The sequence below is a fragment of the Taeniopygia guttata genome, chromosome 20, assembly GCF_048771995.1.
Source record: "Taeniopygia guttata chromosome 20, bTaeGut7.mat, whole genome shotgun sequence".
NCBI classification, from domain to species: Eukaryota; Metazoa; Chordata; class Aves; order Passeriformes; family Estrildidae; genus Taeniopygia; species Taeniopygia guttata.
The window spans coordinates 5,052,856-5,076,680 of NC_133045.1; the positions used below are offsets into that span (position 1 = coordinate 5,052,856).

At 41.8% G+C, this 23,825-nt stretch overlaps 1 protein-coding gene across 2 annotated transcripts in view; it reads left to right on the forward strand.

Annotated features, from left to right (window-relative positions):
• The window catches only part of DHX35 (DEAH-box helicase 35), a 28,839-nt gene extending 11,940 nt beyond the window's left edge, over nt 1-16,899 (forward strand). The window contains exons 13-22 of one of the 2 annotated variants that reach the window (XM_030288526.4): nt 1,783-1,907; nt 2,357-2,411; nt 7,273-7,368; nt 7,720-7,814; nt 8,391-8,468; nt 9,582-9,711; nt 10,375-10,456; nt 10,999-11,070; nt 12,673-12,811; nt 15,177-16,899. In XM_030288526.4, the coding sequence (XP_030144386.1) occupies nt 1,783-1,907; nt 2,357-2,411; nt 7,273-7,368; nt 7,720-7,814; nt 8,391-8,468; nt 9,582-9,711; nt 10,375-10,456; nt 10,999-11,070; nt 12,673-12,811; nt 15,177-15,221 (917 nt within the window). In that variant the 3' untranslated portion in view covers nt 15,222-16,899. The remainder of the gene's footprint in view (nt 1-1,782; nt 1,908-2,356; nt 2,412-7,272; nt 7,369-7,719; nt 7,815-8,390; nt 8,469-9,581; nt 9,712-10,374; nt 10,457-10,998; nt 11,071-12,672; nt 12,812-15,176) is intronic. The other variant, XM_002189744.7, reaches the window with a different exon arrangement.
• The last annotated feature ends 6,926 nt before the right edge of the window (nt 16,900-23,825 follow it).

Sequence of the window (23,825 nt, forward strand, 5' to 3'; positions counted from 1 at the left end):
GCTTATTCTGTATAACCTCCACACTACATATTTATAATCTATATAACCTCACCCCTACATTATAAACCCTTCACTCTTATCCATACAGTCTCTCACTTATCTAAGGTATAGTCTTACTTACAACTATAGAAACATAAGTTTATGATTTTTCTATTTAGTGTCTGTGTATTGTATTTTTACATCAATTTAAGCTTCTTCTAAGGTTATAAATCAAACTCTTTAGTATCTGTGGAAGTTTCTATTTTTCAGATTCCCACAGTTGTTCCTATGGCTTGTTTAGAAATACCTCATTCTTATGTGCTAGGAACTCAATCTTTTTTGTGAATCAGAAGCACAAATGGGGCAGAGTCAGCAGTTGCAAACATGAAATATAAATGCAACTCTTAAAAGTGGTGAGCTTATTAAGAAGTTTGTTCTTTAAAGATTTTGGTTTCTGAGCAGTTTCAGCTTGTAATACTTACCAGATTTATAAGCTCTCTTCTCTGACTGAAGTCTTTATAGACCTTGCATTTAACCAAAGGGCTCTGGAAATCCTTTAGGTAACTCAGAAAAAACTTAATGTCTCTTTTTTTTCCTAGGAATAGCTGCCAACCCCAAATTCTTCCCTTGAATCAATGACCCTGACAGTGCACAAAACTTAACTGTTATAAATAAATCTTTTGGCTACCTTACACTGTCCAGAGAGCTGCAATCAAAGTGTCTGTTCTCAGCTGCTTAATGAGAAAAGGCTTTGCAGCTGAAAACTCCCATTGCTGATGGGCTTCAGGTCCCCTCTAGTTTTACTGGAGCTCTGAGATGTTGGAGATGAAGCATTTTCCTTTAAAATGTGTATGTGCTTGCCAGCAGTTGCCACATTAAACCAAGCCATGGTTTGTGCTCAGAATTTTATGTATCCAGTAAAAATCAGGAGACAATATGTGCTACACAATATCCCAAGCTTACATAGCTTTGTGAGTGTTTTACTGGAGAAACCATGACTACACTGAAGATATTTTTGTGTGCTCAAGAGCTTGTCTAGGGAGTGCTTTAAGAAATGTTTTAAAGGAGGAAAAAAAATAGAAAATAAGAAAGTGCACAGAGTGAACAACAGCAGAGAAACAGCACTGTCTTTGTCCTAGGGAAGGTTTGAGATAGAAAAGGGTTCTGTAGAAATGAAAATAGTTTGGGTGAAAATAATGTAAAATATGCTTTTTTTTTTACTTCAGAGCAGTTGGTTAGTGGAAGGTTTTATCCTTACATTCAGTATTTTTCCAGACTTGGACTTTATAGTAAATGTGATTTTAAAAAGGCATTGTTAAATAAATTGGTTTTCCATTCTTAATCTTTATTTAAAATATATATTTTAGACCATTTGAGTAGTTACAAAAATAGTGGTTTTGTACTGAAAGCATGCTGCTTTGAAACTTTTCCACGTCTGTTTAAAAAACGCTTTTTTTGTAGTATTGCACTCTGCCTTTTATTTTCTGACAAAAACATTAAACAGAAGCGAAACAAAACATTTCCAGATTTCTGTGAAGAATTTATAACATTTCAAATTGAAACATGGGTGAGTGAACTACCAAATCAAAATTGTAGCCAAAACCATGGAATTTCTATTGAAATAAAAATAATATAATACAGTAATTGGAGAAAGATCATCTTTGGGATAGAGATGATCTTTGAACACCTGTCAAGAATCCCTATGTGATAATTTAAACTTGAAATGGGTGTGATTCTGTCGTGGTGACTGCACAGAATGGGAGTTGAAGCTCAGTCCCCAGTTGTGTTTTTCTCCCCCCACAGAGGAGGACTTTGAGAAGCTGCCCAAGTCCACGGTGCCGGAGATGCAGCGCAGTAACCTGGCCCCTGTCATCCTGCAGCTCAAGGCTTTGGGGATTGACAACGTGCTCAGGTTCCCCTTCCTTTCGGTGAGTCCCAGCCTCTGAAGGCTGTCACCTTTCCTTGGGCTGAAGAGAGATCAGGGGATGAGCTGGGGATAGTCCACAGAGCCATTCACCATTGCCCTGCTGGATTGGAAAGTGCAGCTCGTTGCCCCCTGTCAGGCAGCAAAGTGTGGTCCTGGGAGCCAACAGTGCAAATAATGTGTGTGCCCACTTAGAAACAATGATTTGTGTTCCAGAGTTTGATGTTTAAATTGGTGAGAAGTCAGGAAAGTCTTAAAAAGATGAACTGTGAGGTTCTGTAGGATTGTAACTGCAGTGCCTTTGCACTGAATTTATGAAGAAAGAGGAGTGTGAGAGCTCTTTGTTCATTTTGCAGCAGAGAGTAGGTTGTTAAGGATTTTGCAAAAGAGGAAGATCTATGAACTCATGTTCTATGCTGATAACTTCAATGAATGCACATTTTCTCTTCACAGCCACCCCCTGCACAGTCGATGGTGCAAGCTTTAGAGTTGCTGTATGCTTTAGGAGGTGAGGTTTTAATGCTTTACTTTATTTGTAGCTATATTGCAGGAGTTATGAAAAAGACTTGTAATTTGTATTTGGTGATTGGATGGACATAAATAAAATTTGCATTTCAGAGCTGTGCTTTGAGAAAGGAGAAACACAGCTATGACTGTTGGAATTTTTTTGTTGGTGGGCTTCTAGAGTGTACCTCAGTCTCTTCTGAATTTACTCTTTTCTTTTGGTTGTTTCAGATGGGTAAGCAAGCAAACAGCAGCAATGGAGTTTAAACTAGAATTTAACTATTTTGATTGGGTAAATGAGTATTTTGTAGTTATCTTATCTGTATTTCCTTGCAATTTCGTGGGAGGAAACCAGCCATTTGTCCTTGCTAGGAGCAGGGCTCTGAGCTGATGAGGGTGGTTTTTTCCTGCATATCCTCTTTGTGTTCCTTCAGTCCTTACAGAGTGATATGAAGATACAAATGGAGTTTGGACACTAATTAGACCAGTAGAGGAGTTAGACACTAGCTTTACCTGCACCCAGTTAGTAAGTTGTTACATACCTAAGACTTGGTGTGGTAGTGTTTTATTTCACGTTACTGTGCTAGCAATGGAAATATATAACCCTTGTAGATACAAACAGAAAAAGTTGTAAGCAAAGTTTTGACTGTAATAACCCAGAATTTATCAAGGCTGATAGAATTGCGACTTTATTCCTTAGTGGTACTTTGAAAAACATGCTGTGTCTATTGTAAATTTTCCTGTTAACACATTGCAGTCATTATCTGATTTTGCAGTGTGTGTGCTGGAACTCTGCCTAAGCACTGAGACAAATGTGATGCCTGAGCTTGGGAGAGCTCAGTCACTGGAGGCTGTGCATAAAATCCCACAGACAGTGTGATAGTTTTCAAACTGCCTCCTTGCTATGATTTTGAAGGTTTTACTGACAGAAGTTATTAAGAGCTGATTTAATGATATTTTTAAAATGAGTTCCAGTCTGTGCTCTGGATGCAGGATGGGCTGTGGCTGAACGGCTACACCTGCTGTAGGGTAATGCTCTTCATGTTTGTGCTGTTGGTCCTGCAGCTGAGGCAAAGTTCAAACCCACAACAAATCAAACTGTTCTGATTCTGTTAGCTGTGATTACGGGCTACAACCACTAACAAAAACCCCTGATCATCCCTAAAACCAGCACATTTTCTCCTGGATGAACTGGAACTCTGTTTCTCAAGGCACTGTGTGTGTTTCAGTGAACAGCTTGCTGGCTTTTCATGCTTTTAAATGTGTGCCACTTGCAAAGACTCTGCTCTAGTTTTAGTATTGAACTTGCCAGTTATGGACAAATCAACAGATATACACAAACTTGTAATGAAAAGAAAAGATTAGTCTGACAGATCTTGAGAGCATAATTCAAAATACTTTTCTACTATTCAGCTACTTAAAAGAGTATATTTTTTAAAATTCTGTTCTCTGTGTTACTAATCACAGCTTGTTCTCCATTGTAGTCTGAACAACACTGTTGGGCATATGGTTTAGTTTTAGGTGGTTCTGTGAGGAGCAGGCTTGGACTTGAGCCTTGTGGGTGGATCCTCTCTAACTGGAGATAGTCTTTGAGTCTAAGTGCGTTCATTCTGGTTTTATTCATTATGCTGCTGTTGGCTACTTTTAACACTCAGATCACACTGTAGTAGTATGTTTTTATACACAGTTTTCAACTCCTTTTTGTGTGGTGAGTGAGATGCCTGCTGCCTAATTTTGTTTATAGGAAGAACTGTTACATTGTTGAGTTTTTTTGACAGCTGTGTAATCTTTTTGAATGCAACAAACTAAACAAAACAGAAACTTGATATGAGGCCAAGAAGTCAAAAGTAATCTCTGTTTGACTTCAGCTCCTTGTTTGTAGCTAATTTAGAGTTGACAATGTTTGCTCCATAATGTAAACATGAGGCAGCATAAAGGAGATTGTGTAAGTTTTGGAAGCTTCCAGAGGTTTGTGGCTGTTTGTAGACCACTCACAGATGCTGTGCTGTAACTTGTGGCAGTCTGCTCTCTTTTTATTCTCATGGAGCTGTAACTCTGCTTGGCCAGGATTTTGCCCTGTGCTGGTTCAGTTCCATCTTGCAAAGGAGGGTTTCACTTAAGACACTTGGTCCTTGGCAACCTCTGCAAGCTTGGAACAAGGACCTTCACAGTGGCTCAGGAATGTGTTGCAAGGATGAATTCACAGCCAAAACCACCTTAGGGAAATGGAGAGGAAAGTTCAATAAACTCACTGATTAGCTGGGTGATGTTTTGGCAGAACTGTTCTGCCCATAAGAGCTTCAAAGAGCTCTTATTCTCTTGGCTGCACAGCTTTGTAGCAGAACAGAGAAGTGCTGATCTTGGTGTTTCAGATGGAAAGAAATGTGTGTGCATGTGTGTGATACACTCTTCAGTTTTTGCTGAAATTTAAGGTGAAGTTAAGTTTTAGGTGGTTTATTACAAAGATTTTATATAAGGTGCAGAGGTGGAGCTGCCCAAGCATTTGCAGCTGCAGTGAGGATTAAATTTCTGTTATGCAAGTAGGAACATGAATTTCATCATTGGCATTGCAGTCACATTCTAAAAGGCAGTTTGGGCTCAGGCCCCTGTTGTGCCAGCGTGGTGCCAACTCGTGCAGGGCAGATGCTCCTAAGGCTGAGATAGCTGTGTTGAATAAACACATCACTGTTTGTAGGGGGGTTATTTTTACAGTGGTGCAAACTGATTACATCAGAAGTATCTCTCCTCAGCCTTCTCCTTTGATGCCCTTTTGAGAGTCTGAGTTATCAGTTGGAGTTTATTGGTTTTAAACAAGAGGCAAATAAGCAGGCGAAAAGTGACTTTATTTTTAGGGTTATTTTAGGTCTTTGTTGAAGATCTGTTTGAGAGTTGTCACGTATCAGAAACAAACACTACCTAAGTTTAAAAAGGGTAGTTTTAACCCCTCAGCCTTGTCACACACCAGTGGTTGTTACTTGATACCTTTCAGTGCCATGGTACTTGAATAATCTCTCCTGAGCATATTTAATTAAAATCTTTGTAATACCTTTTTCTGAGGTCTATAATTTCCTGTATATATGTGGATTCAGTGATGGCTTCCAGGATTATTTGAAGGAAACTTTCACCTATTCCAAAGTATCCACTGCAGGCTATATTCTAGCTTATTACTACAAATAGACCTGTGCACAACCCATATATAGATCATGCAAAATTGTATTGGCGTTTGTAGGGTGCAGCAGAAGCCAAAGGATTTTGGCTTGATGCACCTGTAGGAGGTGGTGCATAAATATATGGAAATGTCTCCTTTTTCCTACTTAGGAATGCAGTTGTCTTTCTGTAGATGAAAACCTATCTAAGCTACTAGTTGTGGTAGAAATTAAACTTCTCATATGGCATTAGTCAAATGAAAGCTATTAATTTTTGCAGGTGGTGTGATTTTGTGTTTAAATATGTTAGTTCACCATTGCACAAAAGCTGCCTTTGGTACCTGTTTCTGAGGAAAACTCTGTGACATTATGTGAAAAGTCTGGTAGGTTTTGTTGGACAGTGTAGGGGTGTGTGAGTGAATTACTACATTGTCATGAGGTGGTAGCATATCAAATAGTAAAATAAACACTGGCTGGAGGGATCTGTGGGTTCAGATGTGCTGACATGAGTTATAGGAGATCTCATTCCTTGACCTGATTTGTGGTTTTGCTTTTCTCTGTGAAACAGAGCTGCAGTGCAGCTGTGGCTTTTTTACCACCACACAGTCCGACAAATAATGTGTTTCTATAATGTGAGAGCTGTGGTTGTGTTTCCTCAGGTCGCTTTGCTGTGGTTGGTTATGCAACCTGCAGTGCCCCAAAGTCCTGTTGTTGGGCTCTCACCCACCCCTGCTTGTGGAGCCTTTCTCTTGTGCTTTACCTCTTTGTCATACCTCATACAACTTAGTCTCTCAAAGTTTTCTCTAAGTTTTTACTCTTTGCTGCCTTTCTTAGCAAGCTTTTTTTCCTCATTATTGTTCCCTGTGTATTATATTTTTTAAATTCTATGTCCTCTGGCAAAGGAAAGACTTTTCCATTTAAATCTTTCCCTGAAATCTCAGCATAAAGCTCAGAGTTAGACTGTGACCTGTGCTTTGCATGGGTCACCCTTGTTGCAGGGGTTTGACTGCAGGGAGCCAAACCTCTAAAATGGTAAATGTGCAGGGTTGCTCAGGGTTCTTCTGGCCACTACAGATCAAGCTGTCAGGCCTACCCCCTGTGCTATCTCTGGGAAAAAGCCACAGCTGGAACATGACTGGCAGTTGAGTGGGTGATACACGAAGCAGACTAAACTGTAGAAAAGCTTCATCAGCTGTACATCTCTTGTTAAGATAATAATACATCATTTTTCTCCATGACCTAAGTAGATGTGCTTAGAAAAATGACACCCTACCACCAGCAGTGCTTCCTGTTCCTGCAATAATGCCTATTCCATGTTTATTCCCATTTTCGTTCTCATCTGCTTTACATCCCCATTAACAAATATTACTAAATATTTAAAAAGAGGGTCAGAGGTCTAACAGCTAATATCATCTCTGGCCATGGCATTGACTTGGACTGCAGGTTTTTTTAATTATTGACAATAAGAGTGAAACTTGGTCAAAATTAAAAATCTTGCGTGTTCAAGTATTTTTGAAAAATAAATCTGGTGACCCATGGGAGAGTAAATAGGTATCATGGATTGCCTTTAAGCTTAGTGTAATATACATTCAGCAACTGTAAAGGTGCATTTGCTATATTTTAGCTTGTAATTCTGCTCTTTAGTACAGTTTAAATCTAAAAGAAGTCTTGCTGTGCTGTTTTGCCTGTGTCCCAGCTACATTTCTTAATATGCTGCAGGTTTGGATATGCACTGCCGATTAACAGAGCCCCTTGGAATGAGAATAGCAGAGTTTCCTTTGAATCCTATGTTTGCAAAGATGCTTCTGGAATCAGGTAGGGGGAAAAAGATCAGTTTCTTCACAGTCATGTAGTTGTAATGCATTGCTAGACATTTGCTGAACTCAAACTATACTTCATCTTGGTGTGGTCTTCAGTGAAAAGAATTGGTTAAGATCTCTATTAAATAATTAGTCTAAGACATTTCGCAGTCTAATAGGTCTAACATTTGCTTCTTAAGTTTTCCACTGAAAACATTCACTCTTATATGAAAAAAAAATACAGGAGTTTATGTATTTTTGTTTTAAAGGCTATAAAAACATACTTTGCTTCTTTTTAATTTTATTCTCTATGGGGGTAAGTTGAATGGAAGATTTCCTTTTTTGAATTTTGTCATTTACTCTTCAGGGAATTTTGGCTGTTCCCAAGAGATTTTGACAATTGCTGCCATGATGCAGATTCAAAACATCTTTGTGATCCCTCCAAATCAGAAAAACCAGGCTGTAAGTTCAGTTATGTCTCCTTTTCTGTTTGTTGGTTCCACATTTCTGGACTTCTAGCAAGTATTTTACTGGTGCCTATTACAGACTGCAACTTTATGTGAAAATAAAATAAGGTCTGGAATTGTATCAGTTTTTTGTAGGTAAAGGAAGAAACCAAATAACAAGGGAACCTTGAAGTCTTTTAGTAGTGCTAAACTTCTTCTGATGTCCAGGAACACAAAAGGTTATAAACCAATATTGATGAGTTGAAGGGTTTGCAAAAAAAAATCCCCCAAAACCTTCCCACACATCATTTCCTTTTAAGATGAACAAAACAGGAAGGATGTAGCTAATTCTTAATAGCCTAATTTTAAAGAATGGAGGTTCTTTGTCTGTTCATTTTTCCAATTTCAGTTTTAGAAGTGTTCCTGAGTTTAGGGGGGGCTAGTAAAGTATTGCTATTGCCCAGAGGAGCTGCCCTAGGTGGTAAGAATTTAACAGTCCCCAGGAAATACAGAGCTGAAGGGAGCTGGGCATGACAGACATGATTTCAGCAAGAATCAATCTGCCTATAAAATGGTATTTCCTGTTCTGCAGGCCAGGCAACACAGAAAGTTTGCTGTGGAGGAAGGTGATCATCTGACCATGCTGAATGTTTATGAAGCCTTTGTCAAAGTAAGTCAGTTCCAGCGGATGTGGATTTGCAGGAACGGGAGGAACCTGAGGTTCTCACTTCTGAATCTGGAAGTTCTGGATACAAAAAGTTCTCAAAGCTGAGGACTTACCAAGCCTATGAAGTGATAAGTCTACATTAAAAGACTCTCTGGTCACCATTTGCCACAGACCTTCCACAGTTTCTGAGCAGGGAGTAAAAGAGAATTTTGTTAGGGTAAAGCATGGAAATTTATGGGTAGACAGCTGTGTTTACAATGAGACAGGGATTTTGTCATGGGGTTTGGAAAAAAGAAATGTCCAAATTTCCAATGAAATTAATATTTTCCTCATGTTTTACTAATGATAATCTGTATTTAAATCTAGCAGTCTTTTTTCTGGTGTTAAATTAACTCATTGATATCATACCCTGAGGTCAAATACCGACCTTAGTACTGCTCTATAAGCTGAAGTTTATTTAATAGTTTTGAAGTTGCTACACCTCTTTGGGAGAAGTATATTTTGCTGGTATAAACCACTTCTGTAGTGAAATACTTGCAGCAGTGCCGAGTTGAAGCAGTATAACCACCTAAGTGTTCAAACATGACTTCTTTTCCCCAGCCACAAAGCAGCCAGGCAGGCACCAACTGAAATGTTGCCCTTCACATTTTGTATCTGTGTAATTCTCTTAAAAACAGTCAGATGCAAAAGCTCTTGGAGGGAGTGCTGGTTTCTGGAGAAACAGCTCTTTGCAGAGAGAGGACCAATGAAAACAGCACTAAAAAGGTTGTTTACATTTTGTGGTTGAAAACAGATGAGTTTATGATCTGAGAGAATTAAATTGAATGACTGATGCTCTTCTCTTTCACCACATATGAAGAAATGAAGCACATCTGTTTGAAAATACTCCATAGCATTTGATCTGCTGCTCTTTACAAGTTGTTTGAGACATGTTTTTTAGTTACTAGTGCTACATACCCTTGTTAGTTGCTCTGTAAATAGGTAATTTTCAGGGAAAACCACAATAAATGTGTAGTAGGAGGCCAGAATTAAGAAAGAACAAGGCTATCCAAAAGAGATTGGATTTGCTTTGCTGATGGTATCTCATTGAGATTTTTTTCTCTTCTCACTGTACAGCACAGCAAGAGCTCCCAGTGGTGTCAGGAACACTTTCTGAACTACAAAGGGCTTGTGAGAGCTTCTGTTGTGAGAGAGCAGCTGAAAAAACTTCTCGTCCGCTTTAAAGTGCCAAAGAAGTCCAGTGAAGGTGATTTTTTTCAAGCTCTTGTCCAATACATAGTGAACGTAGTTTCCAAACTGTCAGTCTGCTCCCTGCTTTTCTTGTAACCTTTGGAGTATTTTTATCCTGGCCTCAAAATAATGTTAATTTAGACCAGATTTTTTTTCCTAAAAATGGTTGCAGAAGAGTACTTTAGTCTATTTTAGTCCAGTCTTCATTAGTTGAGACTTCCAGCAGAAGTTTTAACCACTGATTATCTATTTAATGGACAGGTTTTCCAAAAGAGTCATAAATAGGTCACCCTGTTCCCTCTTTGTCTTTTCAAAAAGGCCATTTTTGTTCAAAGTGCTGTTCAGCCTTTGGGATGTGATTTCCAGCTGTGCAGTGTGTGCATGGCTGCCAGGACTGGTTCTTAGCACTTGTCTCTACCTGCTCTGAAAAATCAGCCCTCAGTGCTCAGCTGTCACACTGGGCTGCTTTAGGGACTGTGAAACTCTTCATGGAGACACAGGTGGCAACATTTGCTTTGCTGTGAAATTGAAGTCAAAAGGAATTGCAGGGTTTGTCTGCTTCCCTGCCTTTGCTGTCAAAGCCTGATGTATCTGAAAAGTTGTTTGAGATTATTAAGTGGTATTTTAGGGATTTTTGCCTTTCCATTGATTCATCTTACAGAAAAAGTCTTCTTTCCAGGTGATCCAGATCCTGTTTTGAGGTGCATAGTTTCCGGATTCTTTGCTAATGCAGCTAAATTCCACTCCACAGGAGCTTACAGGTGACTATATACAGTTTCACTACAACTGGTGCTTGGTTGAAAGTTCCCCTGATGAATTAATCTAAGTTTAATCAACAAGCAGATGTTTCTCCTAATTTGCAATTAGGAACATGTGGCAATCAATGCACTAAATATTTGAAGTTCTGTGTTTGCAAACTGCCTCAGTGTTTATCTCTTCTCTTTGGCAAATATAGCTAAAATTATTAATAGTGGGAAGCTGCTGCTAGTAGTCATTAGATTGCTTTAAGCAAGTACAGTTGTAGTGCAGTGGTGTTGTAGCACTCCCAGAGCACTGAGTAAAAGCCTGAAATGTTACTTTTTCATTTCATGTAGATAAAACTCTTTTAGGACATCAAATTATCAATTGTTCCTTTCTCCAGCATTTAAGCCTTGTTTTATCTGCTCATTAAATGCAAATGTTGTTAATTTCATTCATACTCCAGTCCTTTCATTCTTGCTTTCATAAACATTCATACTGGGGCAGAAAGGAATCAAATGTTAAGCAATAGAGGCACAGTCTGAAATAGTATCTTGTTTTCAAGGACTATCCGTGATGACCACGAGCTTCATATCCACCCCAGCTCAGTGCTGTATGCAGAGAAACCTCCACGCTGGTAAGTTAGAGCTGCTTTCTCTTTGGGAATTTTTAAGGGATTTGCAGCATTCAAATTGAATTGCTTCTCTCCATTAGTGGAGCAATAGATGTAAAAGGTTATAGTTCCCACAGGGAGAATCCAAATGGCATTTCCTTTGCAATGTTTTGTAGGGAGTATCCAAATAAATAAGGGGAATAGAGTGATGTTTAACTGTCAAAGAAACCTGCAGAGGCTGGAAAGCAGAGCCAGGTGACCCTGTTTAGTAGGCATCTTGCACTGCAAATTGTTCTCCAAGTATTGGCTGTATCTAAACAGAGCTAGGGTTAATTTACTTTTATTAAGCCTATTAAGGAAATACCCTGTCAAACAGGTGCTGCAGAAATGGGAAAGGGATTGCAGGGGAAGGGCTTACACATAAAATGCATGATGTGAAAAGTTAGGGCTGTCCAACAGATTGAGGAAATAACTGGCTGTGCTTCCCATTAGCTGGGATATGATCATTCCATTTGCAGGTCAAAAGTCCTCAGATATCAAACAAAAAATGTGTGTGGAACTCTCAGGTCAGTATGATCAGCCTGAAGTATTTGGACTTCCATCCTGCACTGCCTGCTGCTGAGACTTAGAAGGATAAACTTGGCCTGGTGTCATGGCATCCTGTCACATAGGAGTTAACTTAGTCAGCAACCTAAATTCCAGTGCTGCTGCAGCCTGGGTAACCATCCTTTATTGAGGGCTTCAGTTCTCTCTCTGCTAAAAGCATATAGGAAATGTGTTGTCATTCTGGTTTGTTTTCCTCTGATTTATTTTTAGTTGCGTTACTTGTCATGTCTCAGGACGCATTTGGCAAAGAGAATTTTGGACTCTTTCCTCCTTGCTTTTGAGAGCTAAATATCAATTAATGAGAAGCCACAAACCTCAGGTGTTTGCAGCTCTGCTGTGTGTAGGAGGGAGATGGTGACTTAAGGATTTGGTAGCTGCCCTTCAGTGCAAAGGTTTGCACTTCTTGGGGAAAAAGACCTTACCAGGTGAAGGTGACCTCAGAAATAGATTGTCCATGCTGGCAATCCGACTGTGTGACAGTGGGGATGAGTCCACATGGTTGGCTGTTCCTAAATCTCTTCCCAGGAGATGTTCTGGCAGGAGTTAAAGCTGATTTCTTGCTCTGATGCTTATCTCACTTGTCTGCAGACTGGCGCCAGGGATAGTCATGCTGGGGTTTGTGCCCTCCTTGTTGTGGGTGCAGGGTTTTGGTGCTTTGGACATTTTCCCTTATGATATCACTGAGTAACTCATCTTCTGTCTTCCAAAGCATCAGTTGTGAGTCCCTCTTGACCCTATTATAAGTAACATTCTTTCATATATACCTTGCACTCATATGGTCTGGTAGTTTGTGAGGTTGTTTTCATCCTTAGAAAATCTAAGGATTTTCTTAATGTGGAGAACTCTGACCAGCCAGAGAGAAAGAGGTAGGAGGCTGAATTACAGCTTAAGGACTCTCTTGTCACTCTGTAAGTGCCCCCTCTGGCAGCATGTATGTGAAACTGTCTAAATATGCTGTTAATCAGCTCTCCCTCATTGCTTGACAGCAAACACTATTCAATTTTGTCTCCTTTCTCCCAGGGTAGTCTACAATGAAGTCATACAGACTGCTAAATACTACATGAGAGATGTGACAGCTGTTGAATCCTCCTGGCTGTTGGAGCTGGCACCTCACTTTTACCAGCAAGGAACGGTACGGAATCGGCATAAAGGCCAAACGGTACCATTGCTGCAGAGCAGCTCTTGTGTCTGACCTTTCTGAGGGTGAATGGGACAGAAATTAACTTGGCTCTGGTCATTGTAGTGATTTTAATATAAAGGAAGAGGATAGTAAGTTGATGCATGAAATGTTTTTCTCTATTAGCCAGCCAATGGATCTCAGAGTTACAAAATGAGATCCATTTGCTGGTAAAGTCACATTTACCATGGTATCAGTTTTGGAAATGAAGCCTTCAGCCATTCCACACTTCAATATAGGTCCTTGGTAGCACGTCCCTGAGCAGAGCTGTAGGTAGGCAGTGATCACACTTTGCATAATCATTTTAGGAGACCCTTTGCATGCTTTGCAAATGTTTGTGAAAAGCCTGAGCCTTTTTTTTGAGCATTAATTATGTTTACTGCAGAAAAATCAGTTTTGATCTGTTCAAATGTGAAATGGCAAAGAACAGCTGTTGTTTGTGCAAAGCTTTATTGCAAATTGCTGTGTGTGATACAGATACCTTCTATTTATAAGTATCTTTTAGCAGTTGTCACCAACCTGTGTTGACTGTCCCGTGTGAATCTGTCAATCCAGACTTATTCACTGGTCATTCTGAGAACTGAATTGATATTAAATATTTAAATTTAGTTCAGCTGGAGCTGTTGGTAGCACATAGCCTATAAATACTGTACAGATTACCAAATTGATCTTGTATTTGAACTTCCCATGGGACATTACTATCTACTAAGCTTTATATTTTAAATTAATGAAATATTTCCAAAATCTGAGTGAAAAAATGCACTTGCATATCAGACTTGTGAAAAAGGTGGCCTGTTTTGAATGTATACATCTGCTTCACTATTTGACTTCTTGGAGAATCTGATGTTTGTTTTCTTCACTTCCTTGGGGTTTTGTCAAAATGGAGAATCCTGTGGTGCACAGAGCATCTTGGGACACCTCTGTGGTTACAGTTCCCAACAGTTTGGCATCTGTTCATGTGATGGACTCGAGAGAGGGGTTGTTTATGCTCATCTTGGATAATTCATCTCAATTATCCAGACACTTCCCATCTATAAATGCACTTACTAAATAGCTGAATATTTTCTGCCTTTTTTAACAAAATAAGGCATTTGACAAAGGCAGTGGTGACCCCTGTGGGGCAGAGCCTTGAGCCTTCAGCTGCTGGGAGATGATCTGCAGACATGGTATAAACAGGAGCTGAGCCAGTGTTGAGTCAAATCAGTTCCTGCAATAATTAGTTCTTTGACTCACATGTTTGCAGTTGTCACATAATTTACATTTAGCAGCCCACACCCACACAAAATCCTGTTGTGACCTCTCCATGGGCTGAAGTTTGGGGTGAGGTTTTCCTTTTAGGTGGTAGCAAAGAGGACTTGTCTTGAATGAGGGAACATGTTTTTCAAGGTAGTGCTACTACTGCTGCAGATATTCTAGGAAATTACACCAAAACCCAATTTTTACCAAGTTTTTTACCTTTTGATCAAATGAAGTCAGTTTGCAGTATAACCTTATTGCTTTCATCCTGAAATAAATGGTAGCTCTCAAGGATGGTGCTGATTTTGAGGAAAATTCTCTCTTCCAGCCTGGTCAGTTATCCATATCAGCCAAAAGTCTTGGGTGTCCTTATAAAATGTTTGAAAATTAGAAATATTTTTCTTGTGTAAAACTTTGAGTCATACATGTAAAATTTGAATAAGTGAACTGCTGCAAATCACACACGGTTTATGTTAATTTATAGATACAGATCCTTTTTCTACTGAAGGATACATATTTGTGCTAGAAAGGAAAGGTTTTACTCCTTTGTCAAGTTACAAACAAATTACCACTGGATAGGACTCTGTGTTAAAAAATGTTCTACAGCTTGATCTTGGTCAGCTATTTTTCATTCCAAGTTTTGCAGAATTCTTCTCATATTGCATTCCACATTTGTAGGTCTTTAAGGTCACAGAGGTTCCAAAGATCCAGTGCAACTTCAGGATTAATACAGTTGTTAAAATCTTGTTCTTCACATACATTCTCCTGGTGTTTTTTGCAGATGTATTGTTGGGAGCACATCTTTCTGTGCATTTTTACACCTGGAAAATTGATTTCAGTGGGAAATTGTTCCTATGCTTGCAGCTAGTATAGAAGATCTGGGAGTTATTTTACTACAAGCCAGAATATCAGTTTGGGGTACATGTGGATTTTTATTTAATGGGTTTATTTTAGTTGTGTCAGTAACAAGCAGAGCTTGGATAGGTGCGGATATTGGTGTTAGAATTTATTTAAATTGTGATTAAGGATAGAAAACATTGTAGTTTTTTTTTTTTTTCCTAATTTTTGGTGTATCTGCTAAGCACTTCATTGTTCTTTTCTTTTCTTGCAGCATCTTTCCTTGAAAGCAAAAAGGGCTAAGGTAGATGACCACTGACATGACTTCAATTGCTGTGACATCAGAAGCAGAACCTACCAGTGATTTCAAGCTGGCTACAGTCCATCCAGCAGTCAGTTCATTAGCAATTTGATCTTCCATCAACCTAAATGTTTAAATGCCTGCCAGGATCTGTAGGGGTTTGTGCATGACCAGTACATTGTAAACCTAGAGCTTGCATTGTGGACATTTTAATCTTTGCCTACTTGACCTCTGTTGTTAATCTGGGCATGTTGCTCCTTTTAAATAGGTAGAAAAACAACTTAAAAAGTAAGAGGACATACAGGACCACAAAAAACCTGGAACCTTCAAGAAAGAAACAGATTTCCTGGAGTGGTACTGCCTTATGAGCGTGGGGAGTAGGGTACCCTGCCTCCTGTCACCCAGAGCACTGTGACTTACACCGGCCAAACTGAGCCTGGCTCCTGCCAGCAGGAGCTCAGGGCAATCAGCTACCCCTTGAAATGCAAGGTGCTGCCATGGAAACATTGATTTCCTGTTGGACCATCCCAAACTGGTGCAGCTTGTGCTCCCAAGCAGTAGAAGTGTCCTGCCCGAGGCTGAGCTGGCCCAGCTCACTGTGCTGAGCAGCCCCTGGGTACTCAAGGTCTGGGCTCTGCACATGGGAGCTGCTGTTTGGGGAGGGGAGAAAGAGAAGATCAGTATTTTTAAGATGGATTAATTTTCTGCTCAATCAGGGGACTAAAGATGTATGTTCATAATCAATAAAGTTCACAGACAGGGCTTTACTTTTCTTTTTTATCCTATGAGAGAAAAAATGTTAACCTTCCACTGGTTGGAAATACCAGTAAATTTCATCTGAGGAATATCATGGAACTCTGTTTTTTAGCCTCTGTTGATCAGCAAAGAAGGAAATGTTCTATACTTTCCTATAAGGAATACAGTCCATTATATTTCTTTTATTACAAATCTGTTCTTTGCTGCTTGGGACTCGTTTTCCTCTGTTACTGAGGAGAAGGATGCTCTGAACAGTTGCTGCTTTAATTGGGATTCCATGGCTACTTTTCAGTAAGAAATTATGCTTGTTTGTGTTTTAACAAAACAGTTTGGATACACATATTTATTTTTTTCCATTTTCCATTTTTACCTATATATATTTATTTTAGAAAGACATTGCTTGAAAATTTTATTTTTGTAATTCAACTGATTTGATGAATATGTTTTTTGGCGTAGTAACTGGTTTTATTTCCTTCTTAAAAAAAAAAAAAAAAAAGGATGTAAATAGGCAAAAATTTCTACAAATGCCTTCCTCATCACAGGACTGCCTTGAAAACTTTCTTGAGAGCTTCTTTACCTTGTCCCTTCCAAATACCTGCAGAGAACACGTTGTGCCACGTGCACTGACTGCCAGCACAAACACATGTACCAGTCTCCAGGAATGGCACCAGCAGCATGAAAACTGTGTCACCTTCCTCCTGTTGTCCCTGTACCCTCACCTTTGTATTTCTCTCTTAGACTGGAAGCTCCTCGGGGCAGGGACTGTCTCCTAGCCAGAGCTGAGAGCAGTGTTGGAACTCACTAAAAAGATTTAATTTGCAGGTTTTTATCTCTTAAAGGATTAGAGAAAGAACTGAATGTGAAGAGTTGTCAATTGTCTGTGTTTCTCTGTCCTCTGGAAGTATTCTTAAGAAAAAATAAAACTGTTGAATTGAGGAAACTTGGGAATGCATCACTTGGGTCTGAGCAGGGGGTGATTTCCAGGGCTGCTGGGTGGGTGTGTTGGGCTGGGCTGGCAGTGGGTGGCCACTGCATTTGCCAGCTCTGAGAATTTTGGGTGGCTCTGGAGCCCTGTCTTGTTCAGATGTTTTTACCTGATTGCACAGCTGCAAGATTTCCTCTAGGAATGGTTGTGATTCCTGCTGAGGTCAGAACCCAGGGATGTGCAAGCTTTGTCACATGCTGCAAACCATTGTAGTTAGGTGAGAATGAGTGCAGAAGGTCCTTATAAACAAAAAAAAAAAAAAAAAAAAAAAAAAAAAAAAATTGAGACTTTTTAGCAGTTTTACAAACTACTGAGGTATCTCCACACCCAGAACAGGCAGACCCTACACTAGAGTTGCAGGCTAAGGTTAAGTGTTATTAGGATCCAGACTAAGGTCACTTCTGGCATCAGAGATGTGGGCCCTTGGAAGGTGTTAGAAGACAGAAAACTTTAAAAACCTATAAAAATCTCTTTATTTTGTAAAGCGTTGGCCTCCAGCTCCCTGCTAAATTAGTACAGAGCATTCTGCTTTATGCTTTATGTAAGGAGGTGGCTCTCTGCCTTGGTGATGGCTCTTTGCTGCATTAAGGCTGTTGTGGGGAAGGCTGGAGTCATTTGAAGATGGTTGTCAGGAGTTTATGGAACATTTAAGGATTGGAACCCTGGCTTTTAGAGAATGAGGTTAAAATATCAGTCTGCTGAATCAAAATACTGCTTGGAATAGAAGTCATTCCACTGCTGGCAGGGAGACAGATTTTTTTAAGAAGTAAATTTACTACCCATTAACATCAAATGATTGTGGGGTAAAAAAAAGGTGCACTCCTCAAGCCCCTCAGAAAGTGCTGTCAGTGTTTCTACTCAGGACTTCAGTATTGTCAGCTCTAGAAGAAAATAAACTGGAATAAAGAATCAGCCAAGAAAATATTGAGATATGTTTCCCATCTTTTAGATTAAAAGTAATTCTGATAAACTAATGGGAAAACAGTCACAGCCCTTTCTGGTTAATCTGAAGAAAGAGACAAGTAATTAAAAGTTGGGAGCCTTGGTTGCAGGGAAGGAGGGAGAGAAGAGCAGGGAAGCAGAGAGCCTTTCAGAATCCCTTTTGGGAGCATCAGTGTCATGGAGAACTGCTCATCCTGGGATTCTGGTAATTGTCATTGTAGGCAGTTGTACTGAAAGCAGCTTGGAAACAGCTTTATTACTCTCATTTCATAATGTTCATCTCTATCAAGTGATCACACAACCAACAATTGGCAAAGAATGCCAAGACCCCAACTCAGCATTTAGAGTAAGCAACTCTGCTGGGGCTTGGAATAAAAAAGTTGCAAGATGAACATGAGTGGCTTGTGGAAAAACTTCTTAAATCCAGTTTTTGGCTTAAAATTGGCTGCATTTTAAGAAAAGTGCCAGTAGATGGCAGGCACCGGTTTCAAAAAGTATCTTGGGGAAAAACTAATTGGCCAATTCTTCAAAAGTTTCCCTTATTCTTCAGTTTTAACATTTAATTAGTTTAATAGTAAGCGGGATGAGAATGGGTAAAGGAAAAAGCTGTTGGTGGCTGTGGGATAAAGGCAGTATTTGAGGTGCAGAGATCAGTGAAAAGCCCAGAGGGCTGAATGTCCTGCTGGTTTAAAAGCAAACAAACAAAATGCCCTAAAAAACCCCAAAATTCCCAACCAGGACATTCTGTAGTGGTTCTTTTGCTTACACCCTAAGTCACAGAAAATGGCAGTTTGTCCACACTTCATATTCACTACAAAGGAATCTTTGAGCTCTGTTGGAATCTAGCCACTATTGTAATAAACAAAATTAACAGTTTAATGCAAAAATAAAAACCCTAAAACCCCAAACCAAACTAAAAAATCCCTGTTTTGTTTGTGGCAACATGGCAGATGGGACTTGTCTCAGAGGATGCAGTAATATCTTCCTGCACCATTCCAAAATTGGCTTTGCAGGGCTGTGGATGTGCAAGGCTGTGAGATGCAGGGGTTGAATTTGGCTGTGTTGCCAGTTATGAACAATCAAAAATTTCCTGGGTGAAGAAAAAAAAAAAATCCCTCTTTTCTCCTTCTTAGAATAATAGTTACAATTTAAAATAACGAAATGCATTTCTCATGTCTTTCAGATTTATCTGAACTCTCCCTGACAGCTGCTGGAGTGCACAGAGCATCAGGAGCACCACTGCAGGAAATCCCTGCTGCTGAGCTCACTGTGGCATCAGCAGCTGCACATCCACCCTTGCTGCTGCCTGGCTTTCCCAGCTCCAGGGTTGCTCCCTGTGCTCTCCTCCCAGGCTGGGTGCTGCAGGCAGAGGCAAAGGGGAGAAAAGCTGAGGCAGGAGCAGCAGAGGAGGATGTTTCCTGTCCTTGGGGTGTTTCTGATGTCCTCCCACAGATGGAAGTGGCTGGGCGTCCCTGCAGTGATTCTTGCTTTGCTTGTGCAGCCTCTGCCTGCCAGGCTCCCTTCAAGGAGGGAGCAGCTGAGCAGGGATCAGCCACCAGATCCCTGTGGACTTTCCATCCTGTACTGCTTTGCTTGGAAAAGTCAAACTTACAGGAGAGAGAGCAGCAAATCACAAGAGCTTCTTGCTCCCCTTCAGCCAAGAAATAGATTGTTTATTGCAAATGCCTGTTGGCAGAGAGATGATCCTGTCAGACAGGGAATGTTTTGATGTCAGGAAACATCTTCCACGAGCCAGGTTTTGTGGCACTCCTGCTGCTTCTCCCTTGGGTGTCTGGGGAGACACCAGGGTTCCACAAGCTGGGCAAAGACCCTGCTGCAGCCAGGGCAGGGAAGGGCCTCTCTGGGCTGTGCTGGCACCTGGAAGAGCCATGTCATGTTCAGTCCTGCCCCAGGGAGCAGCGTCTGCCTGGCCCTGCTGTGCTGGCACAGGCTGGGCAGTGCTGGGGGCGGCATCCATCACAGAGGCAGCTCTGGGTGTAAATCCAGGCGGGGACAGTGTGAAATAGTGATGGCATTAGGAGCTGTCAGAGCAGCCAGGACACCAGGAAGGCTTTTTGCAGCTCCCTGGGGATGCTGGGCAGCCTGGCACATGGAGGGGGGTTGTATCAGAGCTGCAGCACTGCTGGACAAGTCTTGGCTTACTCAAAATCTGTCTTTTTGGAAATTGCAGCTGCTGCTGATTTAACCCTTTGCATCTCACAGGTGGGAAAGCAGCATGTTACAGTGGTGAGGGATCCATCAGAGAAGCCTTGAAGCCTCTTGGTTTAGCTAGAGAAGCAGAAAGTGATTCCCCCTGCAGCTGTGTGCAGGGCACCTGCTGCACTGGGGTGTTTCCAGAGGAGATCATTCCTGGCTCTGGTACAAACCCTGCCCTCAGAGCTTGCCTGTCCGAGCAGGGAGTCAGAGCAGGGCTTGGACACCTGATCTGCCTTGCAGGGCTCACCATGGAGAGAAGAGACAGCCCTGGTGGGGTGTGTGTGTGCTTCTTGTTGGCAGCAGGGCACATCTCCCTTGCTGTGCTGAGAGGAACCAGGCTGCCACTGCCCCTTTGTGTGGCCAAGGGTCCCCACATGGTGATGGTGTCCACATCCCCTAGCACTCATTTTCCAAGCAGCTGTCAAGACTCATGTTATGATCTGTTCCTCATCCTGTCCCCAAAATATATGTGGAAAAGGCCAATTTTAAGTGAATTCTATAAATGGCAAATGATCCCATTCAAACCTCATGACCCCCTGCTCAAAATGGTGCAATTCTGGGGCAGGATTTGCAGCAGGGGAGCAGTGTGTAACCCGCTCTGTGCAGGTGACTCTGTGGGTATTTGTGCCCTTGGTGTGATTCGTCCCTGCACATTTCCATTTCAGCCCCGTTTGGGGGCTCCTGGGGGTGTGCTGCACCACAAGGAAGGCTTGTGAAGATGAGTGAGGAGATCCAAGTGGGAAGCTCTCATCACTGGGCAGGGAATGAAGGCAGCAGGGGTTGGTACACGCTGGTGAAAGCAGCTGCTGCTCTGGGTCTCCTCCATGTCCTCCTGCTGCTCTCCATCCAAAAGCTTTTCACAGCCACCTCCTAACTCTTTTCCCTTTGTCACAAAGTCCTCTTTAGTCTATTTAAGGGTTGTCTTGCGAGAGTGAGGAGTGGAATACAGAGGGAAGATGTATTGTAGAAGGAAATCTCAGGGCTGGGGAGGCTGAATTATGTGGGAACCCGCTAGTCAGTCATTTGAGTGAAGTTCCCATTAGGGTTTGGAAACTTTCCAGGAGCCCTTGTACCTAAGCAAACAATAACTTCTGGCAAGACAGGAGTTTTAGGCTTTGCCAGAATTCCTGCATCAGCTGCAGTGAGAGGAGAGTGGAGCTGGGCCTGACAGGGCTTTGCCCAGGGCACAGCCAGGGAGGCAGGCACACTGCCTGGCACCATCACTGCTCTTCCTGAGGTGGGTTCTGCAGGGAAAACACCTTCAAGGACTCCAGAGGCACTATTCTCCACCTTGGAGCAGGCTGCTTGTGTATTTCTACTGAAGTTGTAGATCAACATTGACTATTCTCCTCCTGCCTCCCAAATTTTATTCTGGAATCACTTTTTGGTTGGAAACAAGGAACTGGAACATGTAAATTTTGCTGTTGACTTTGTCTCTCTCTGGGTAAATCCACTTGTAGTTCACTTTCCTGAAGTGTAAATACGGGTGAAATTTTATCTCCCACAGCAGTAGGAGGCTGCAGTGTCTGTCAGATTTATTGACACCCACAAACACAACGCTTTCTAGAAGGCAAAAAGGGTTTTGGCAAGTGGGCCTGCGTGTTTGGAATTTTGTTGCCAGAACTGGCTGAGACGGTTTGAGAGAAAATTCTTCTTTCTAAAACTGGAAGGAGCAGATTGCTGACATCTGATATTTCTCAGTGCTGACTGATCTTTAAATGCTGTGCTTGATTTTGGTTGCACTTTTTTCCTCACTTCACTCTCTCTGGCTGAGTGGCAGAAAGTATTTTGCCACATCCCTCTCCTTGCTGTGCTTCTCCACTGCAGAATGATGCAGATCTGCAAAGGAAGCCTTTTTTCCCTCCCTCCCTGTTCAAAAAGCTGTGAAAGAAGCAGGGTAAAACTCCAAAACATGGGTAAAGGGTTAGGATCTTCCATGGGAAAAGAGATCAAAAATGTTTTAAATGAAAGTTTTCAGTGAAAAAACACAAATTAAGATTGTGGCACTCTCTGCCAGTGCCCAGCTGTTGAGGTGCAGCTCTCCAAGCTGTGCTTTGCACACACACCCCCACAACAGTCCAACTCACTGGGCCTTTGAAATGAAAATTAAAAGTCCTTATAGAGACTTCCAGCATCTCTCATTTTCTCCTGCAGGCCGGTGTTGTTTTGGCTGAAGGGTTGGTGTGGCACAGCCAAGGTGGGAAGCATTGAGAAAGCTGCAGTCAGCAGGCTGCTGTTAAAATCTTGCTGCTTACTTGATGCTGGACAGATGATATGGAGCTCCTCATGAGCAATAAGGGGCAAACATGCCATGAAAAATGGCAAGTGAATCAAAATGAATGATTATGAGGAGCAGCTTTTCCAGGCAGCGTCTTGTCTGTGCAGCCAGGATGGTTTGGTGGTTTGGAAACTCTTTTAACATCTTTAAAGATTAAATCCCTCATCCCTGTAGTGTAAACTTGCATTAGTTATTTACAGCTACATGCATGAAAGGGCTCTGGGCGTGAGTCAGGGCTGACTTTGGGGTGTCTGGCTCCTGCAGTGGACACCACAGCCTTGTGTGGGTGTCTGATCTTCCATGCAGTGCAAAGGGACTGCTGATGCCAAAGGATAAGGTGTGTGGCACCCAGTTTGCCAACTGAGATAGCTGAGATAGCCAGGGAAAAGTGAGTTTGAGGTGGTGGTGCCAGAGTGAGCTCAGCTCTCAGAGGTGCTGTGAAACCTCTCGTGGAGCTGAGTTTCTGAAAGCCTCCCATGAAGTGATGTAGAGAGAGGCAAAGCAGTTCTAACACTGGGAGCCCAGAACTCGGACCCCAGTGGGATGCTGATGGCCACTATGGTTTGGCTGTGCAGTTACATCTCCTGAGGGAGAGGGACACAGCCCTTTTCTAGTGGCCTTTGCTAGTGAGTGTGCAAAGAAGTGTGAGGATGGTGAGCTCCTGCACCACACTGCTGCAAAACTTGGCTGGGCTACAAATGAATTCTCCCTTCTGGTTAATTCTTGGATGTGGGAATGATCCAAGCCCACTCAGTGCCCCAGATCTCCTTGGCAGCACTGGAACCCATGGTAGGATACTCAGCTATTAAAGGGTGGTGTGTTCATTCAGAATATACATTTCAAAAGGTAAAAATCAGGAAAATGTTGGGCTGAGTACTGCAGAGGACAGTTCCTATGCTAATTCAGTTAAAATTCCACCCATAGGAGGAGATAAGTGATAAATTCCTGCCCTGCATGTTGGCTCAGATGCATTCACTCAAACTGTGGTGGGTTACCAGCTCCAGGAGAGGGGTCAGGGTGCCAAGAGGGGACCTGGGCACTCCCTTGTAAAAGGGAACCAGCATCACAGCACCCTGGGGACAGACTGTGGCTGCAGCTGTGCTGAAGCAGCTTCACAGAGAGCCCCAAATCCTTCTACAAGTGTTGGGGTGTGTTTGGAATGAGAGGGATGCAGGGCAGAACATCTGGCTGGGGGTTTGGGACATGGCAGGGGCTGGTGCAGACCAGGGGTGCCTGGCACGGGCACTGGGGTGGATGGAGGAGGCTGAGGAGCCTGAGATGCTGACAGCAGGGCCAGCCAGACCCAGAGGCACTCAAGTAACAAATTGAACGGTGAATATCTTAAGATGACTTTGGTTTATTGTCCACATCAGGTCAGCGGAAAAAATATTGGGAGACTGAACAAAGAGACAGGCTGCTTTAGCAGATAAATGGACTGATCATT